General features: G+C 35.1%; 1 protein-coding gene across 1 annotated transcript; it reads right to left on the minus strand.

Annotated features, from left to right (window-relative positions):
* Nucleotides 1–446: 446 nt before the first annotated feature.
* On the minus strand, nucleotides 447–2009 carry insl3 (insulin-like 3 (Leydig cell)). Its single transcript, XM_038304867.1, has 2 exons — nucleotides 1817–2009; nucleotides 447–649 (listed from the first exon to the last, which is right to left on the minus strand). The coding sequence occupies exons 1-2, from the start codon at nucleotides 2007–2009 to the stop codon at nucleotides 447–449; spliced, it is 396 nt and encodes a 131-aa protein (XP_038160795.1).
* Between the last annotated feature and the right edge of the window lie 4180 nt (nucleotides 2010–6189).

The following is a 6189-nucleotide window of genomic DNA, read 5'->3' on the forward strand; positions in this document are numbered from 1 at the left end:
ATACTCTTTAAAGAAATAAAACTATTGTTAATGTCATTTAAGTAAACAAACTTTCTGATTTACATGCATTTCTTTTTTTTTTTTAGCTTATTTTGAATAAATAGCAGAAAGAAATCCAAGAAATTATTTTGTAATCATTAAAAGGTTTATTGCACTGAAGCCCTTTTTTGCACTGATTGTATTGAAATTAATTATACTGGTTAAAAGAAAACATCAGATTTGATCTTTCTGCATAAAGCCTGTCTTCATTCTATTGTTTCTCTTTTTCAATGTATTATACTCTCTAGTGCACAAATAAAAATGTATTGTTTTAAAGACTTTTTTACATTCTATAAAACATATAGAGATGTTTGACCAAAAAAAAAATCACTTGGCAAAGATCCCTTTTGGACTTCTCAACCTAAAAGTAACAAACAAATCTTGTTTGCAAACTGTTTAATAACTGCTTAGCAAAACTGAATCAGCTCCTTCATGCTGCATCCTTTCTCGCAGCAAATGTCGGATATTTTTCCAGCAGATCGTCGGATTCGAAAGGTCAGAGGGTGCCAGTGAGGAGCCAAAGAGGAGGCGCTTCTCTCCTCCTCAGAGTGAGGGGGAGGATGGGGTTTCTCTGTAGCCTGGTCCTCCTCAGCGGAGGCATCCCGGTTCCCTGTGCAGAAAGTAAGATAAGTTCATGAAGTAAAACTTGAAGCTGTGGAAGCACATTTCTGCCACTAGAAAATACATAAAAATAAAAAGATGGCAGCTAGTATGTAAAATGAGATTTAAAGTCATCATTTACTGAGAGTTATAAAAAAAAAATCTGATTTTGAAAGTCGATAATATAATTTTGTGTCTCATAGTTAGGACTTTGAAAGTTGAAATTGTGACTTTATATCTCATATTTTTTAACTTAAAGGTCAAAATTAGGACTTAGTGTCTCATAATTAGTACTTTGAATATCATAATTATGTTTTTAATAATTATGTTTTTTATGTTTGAAAAAATCAAAATCTAGATAAGTCAATTTTTCTTAAAATAAGTAAATTTGTTCTTGGACTGAGGAGATAAAAGAGACATTTTGCCAATAGAACAAGACAATTTACACTTAAAATAAGAAAACACAAATGCATTGTCTTATTTCAAGCGCATTTTATGTAATTATCTTATTTTAAAAGTAAAAATAATCATTCCATATGCAAACTAAACCTGCATACCTACTCAAAATAAGGGTAAGTACACTTAATTTAAGAATTTTTTACTTATTTCTAAATCGTTTTTCCAGCACTGAAAAATACACTGCAAAAATGGTCTAGAAGTAAGTAAAATGTCTTAAATCAAGCATATTTACCCTTCATTTTAGTAGGTAAATGGGATCATTTGCCAATGGAATGAGTATTTTTACTCTTAAAATAAGATTATTAGATATTATGCACTTGAAATAAGACAATGCAGTTGCTTTTTCTTATTTTAAATGTAAATTGTCTTGTTCCATAGGCAAAGTATCTCACTTACCTCCTCAATTCAAGAACAAATGCACTTAGTTTAAGAAAAAAATGACTTATTTAGATTTCCATTTTTTGCAGTGTATAATGCAGCCCTTTTTAGGCATTTACTTGATCATATTTAGTTACCTTAACACAACTGTTTCATGTTAGCCGGGTAGGACATGAAACAATTGTGTTAAAGTAAGTAAATATGATTAAGTAAAGGCCTAAAGCGGTTGCATTATTTTTTCCAGTGTGCCATTTTTTTAAGTATCTTAAACAGTGGAAATGGGCTTTCACAGAAAGCATCTTACATTTAAAAAAATAAATAAATAAAACAGAGGACTTACAGCCAGCGGTGAGCTGCTGTTGGCTCAGCTCTGTGTCCAGGATGCTTCTCCTCAGCCGAGAGTTCCCACAGGATGACACGGCCAGACGGATCAGCTCTCGCCCGCACATCTTAATCCTGTCCTGCGCCTGGGCTGGATACGCTGCGGCCAGCAGCACCACCAGCAGACATGGCAGCAATTTAGCAGCAGCCATTGTATGACGTGCAGATGGTTGGTCAGCCGAGGCCCAAAGAAAAGGCGTAGAAGTTACAACAAGTGAGGCTGGCTGGGTTGTGACGTTTTGAACAAATTTGAAGGGGTTTTTATATAGTTAGTGAGAGTCACTGGTTAGCTGCACTTAAAAAAAAATGCTGAGTGCAGCGGGTTTTTCAAAAGATGTATCCGGCCTTGGTGATGGAAAAGGATGTTCTGAGCAGCAATTAAGTCCCAACCTCAAGGCTTAAACTGTCATTAAGATAAAACCCTGATAATTTTTTTCCACGAAGTGACTTTATTTGAAGGAAAGACATGTTTACTCCGTATCTTTAGCATCTCGAAGGATGGCAGCTAATGTGAGGAGAGAGACGTACTTGGAAAGAGGATGTCAAGGATCCTGACGCAGCCCAGTCACCTACGGCCATGCTCCAGCTGGTTAATCATATCAGTGATGACTGATGCATGTAGCAGGATGGGGGGAAAACTGCAAACAGTGGAGGATTCGACACATGCAAAGTGCTTTCATTTGTCTTAGGGCTCAAACGTGAAGTAAATCCACCAACTTTAGCATCCAGGGGTGCTAACATTTCTAAAGGCAGTTAACTCTACAGCTGCTGTTACATAAACCTCTATAATAGGACTCCAGGTCCTTTACTCATTTCATTCATCTTTAAACTAGTGGCCCACAGGGCTGCTGCATCCCAAAAGGTTGGCTTAAACTTTTCTGATTGAATAGTAGAGCTGTTTTGGAAAAGCTTTGCTGTCCTGTTCCAACACCAACTGATGCTCAGGCGCAGACTTAATATGGAGATGCAGATTATGCAGATATCTGATTTATGCCAAATATACTGGAGATACTTTTCGTTTAATCTCACTTCTTTGAAAACATTTTCAAACCAAGTCCATTAAATAGAATTAATAAACCTCCCAGAGGTTGATTAGTTTGATTTATTTATTTCCAGTCCATCACTTTTTTTTTTTACTAAAACCTGTTATTGTTAGTAAGGTGTTTTAAGATCTTACATTTTTTTATCAGACACTTGCCTTTTTGTAAAGCGTCTCTTTCAGTTGAATCAGTGAAATTGGTTATTAAAACAAATACTGATTCAACTTTTAAAAAAAATAAAAAATTAGCAACCAGTAATATGATAAGGTGTTGAACTCAGTACTGTCAGGGCTCCAGTCTGTGTGTTTGTTTTTGTGTTTTTCTCCCTTCCACCAACAGGAGGCGTCTGGTTCCGGTTCGCCTCCTCACACACCTGCTGACGGTTACCTCATTAACGGAGTGCTCTTAAGCTAATGATTGCCACTACCTCAACGCCAGAGTGTTTACCAGTTTTTGGTACTCTAGCCAAGCAGAGTTTTCTCTGAGTAAGACTGAGTTCTTGTCTCCCTGAGTTTTAACTTCGCTTTTTGTCTTTGCCTCTCGGCAGGAAGTCATCCTGCAAACTGGACCTTTTCGGACCTCCTCGTCTAAACTGAGCCAGGGATTCAAACAGGAGGTTTGGATCCAGTCTCATTTGAGGACGTTGAAATTACTCTCTGAGCAAGGGAATCATCTTCACCACGACACGTTCAAGTACAGCAGGAAATCTGAGTGGCAATCAGCGTCTCCGTTCACCTACACCATCCGAGTTCTGGGTAAACCCTGTTCCGCCCTCCACCGAGTCAGACAGACTCTGGAAAACCAACACACAGATTGGAGTCAAGGATCCTTCACTTCTCTGGAAACGTGAGTCAACAACCAGATCCTCTGCTTCTAATCAACAAATAAAATTTCCCACTGATCCTGAACTAACAGTCTGTCTTCCCCTCATCTTCCAGTTCCGGCCGAGCAGAGTTCAGGGAGACTTCAATAAAACCCGTCAAACTTTTCATCCGTGTCTCTTTGTTTGGACTTCTGCATTTTGGGTCAGACCTTTAATTAAATCATGACAAGTAGTAAGTAATCCAATTCGAAAGTTTTATTATTTTGATATAGGTCTATGAAAATTCAAATTTTTTTATATAATATTAGTTTCAAAATGTACATTTATAGAAGCTGATGGTTTGAAAGCCTAAGCAAGACATCATATATAGTTTAAATCATATCATCCTTTCAGAATGTATGTAACAAAGCAATAATAAATGTTTTTCAACAGAAAGAAACAGACTACCTCACTAATTAAATGTAAATGATGAATAATTGACTAAAAGAACATATTTTGTTCCTTATCTGAAATCAGAACTTCTTCATTTTAAGTCCAGTTAAGAAGAAGAGGATTTTTCTAGATGCTGCTTTATAAAAATGAGAATAAACAAGGTGATCAGCTGATCATATGATGACCAAAAATAAGCTTTACTCAACCTCATGATCTGCTCCGTTAGAAAGTAACAAACAGTTTTTGCTCACTTTGTAAAGAACAGGCTGAACAGATGGAGAGCCATTTCCGTTGAATTTAAATTAATGATTAAATATTGTAATAAATATTCAATTAAATGAATAATATGTAGCCATTAAAATTGACAAGATATGCCTTAGATAAAAATATTTGTAACTAAATTTGTAATTTGTTTAGTCCTTTTATGTCCTTCAAAATCCATTTGTCTATTTTCAATTATTTATGTTTTGATACATTTTCCTTAAAAATCTGAATTTATTTAATGAGAAATATATTTAGTTGTTATTTTTATTTTTTTCATTTATTTATTAAATATAATTAAATTCAGTTTATTTATATTGCGCCAATTCACAACACATGTCATCTCAGGGCAATTTAAAGAGACCATACTGTCAGGTTGGTTATAAAACTAGTTTATTCCATCCAGTCATAGATTTGCAAGACATGCTCATCCTTGATGAACCTGCGGTGACGTTTCACGTGATTTGACTGACTGTTCAGCAATCCCTCACACCAAGCATGCATGTAGTGACATAGGAGAGGAAATACTCCCTTTGAACAGGAAATATTCCAGCAGAACCAGGCTCAGTGTGAGCGGCCATCTCCTGAAGCCGACTGGGGTTCAAGGAGACAGAAGCAGACATAGAAAAAGAAGCATAGATACAAAAGGCAGCTGCAGAGATGGGAAGTAACGAAGTACAAATACTTCGTTACTGTACTCAAGTAGATTTTTCTGATATTTTTACTTTACTTTACTACTTATTTTTATGGCGACTTTTTACTTCTACTCCTTACATTTTTACACAAATATCTGTACTTTCTACTCCTTACATTTTAAAAAATTGGCTCGTTACTTTAGCTTTGAATCATTTCAATGGAGTTACCGTTATTATTTTTCACGTCATCGATACCAAATTCAATCTAATTGGACGGGAATCTACGTTGCATTTGACACACCACTACAAGATGAATCGACAGATTCGGCGGTATTCATTGGCGGCAAATCATTGCAGCTTGGTGGCGGTGGCGTTAGCATAGTAGCATGGACGACGAGATGATTGAAAATGAACACAACGGAGATCTAGTCCTATTGGCAGACATCCATTTAAAATGTAGGCAACGGCATGAAAAAAGTGGTTTCTACTTTTACTTTTATACTTTAAGTAAATTTGCAAAAATGTACTTTGTTACTTTTACTTGAGTGAAGAAGTTTAATCAGTACTTCCACTTTTACCAGAGTATTTTTTAACACAAGTATCTGTACTTTTACTCAAGTACGGAAAGTGAGTACTATTCCTTACATTTTAAAATGTAAGGAATAGAAAGTACAGATATTTGTGTAAAAATGTAAGGAGTAGAAGTAAAAATTCGCCATAAAAATAAGTGGTAAAATAAAGTAAAAATATCAGAAAAATCTACTTGAGTACAGTAACGAAGTATTTGTACTTCGTTACTTCCCATCTCTGGCAATAACTATATACATAAATATTAATATCCATCTTTATAAATACCTATGTAACCAACTAGTACAATAACCCGGTATAATGATCCTATACTGCAAAAAATTTAAATGTAAATAAGTCATTTTTTCTTGAATTGAGGAGGTAATTGAGACACTTTGCCAATGGAACAAGACAATTTACACTTAAAATAAGAAAACACAAATGCATTGTCTTATTTCAAGTGAAAATTATCTAATTATCTTATTTTAAGACTAAAAATACTCATTCCATTGGCAAATTATCTTATTTACCTACTCAAATTAATGGTAAATGCACTTAATTTAAAACATTTTTT

The sequence above is a fragment of the Cyprinodon tularosa genome, unplaced genomic scaffold (assembly GCF_016077235.1).
Source record: "Cyprinodon tularosa strain WSP-4 unplaced genomic scaffold, ASM1607723v1 ctg545, whole genome shotgun sequence".
In the NCBI taxonomy this organism is placed as follows: domain Eukaryota; kingdom Metazoa; phylum Chordata; class Actinopteri; order Cyprinodontiformes; family Cyprinodontidae; genus Cyprinodon; species Cyprinodon tularosa.

What these genes read in the sequence shown, in the direction of transcription:
- insl3 (XM_038304867.1), bottom strand. Translation starts at nt 2,009, where the DNA reads ATGGCTGCTGCTAAATTGCTGCCATGTCTGCTGGTGGTGCTGCTGGCC. An exon ending in ACAGCAGCTCACCGCTGGCT is followed by an intron (nt 650 to 1,816) that starts GTAAGTCCTCTG and finishes CTTTCTGCACAG; the next exon opens with GGAACCGGGATGCCTCCGCT.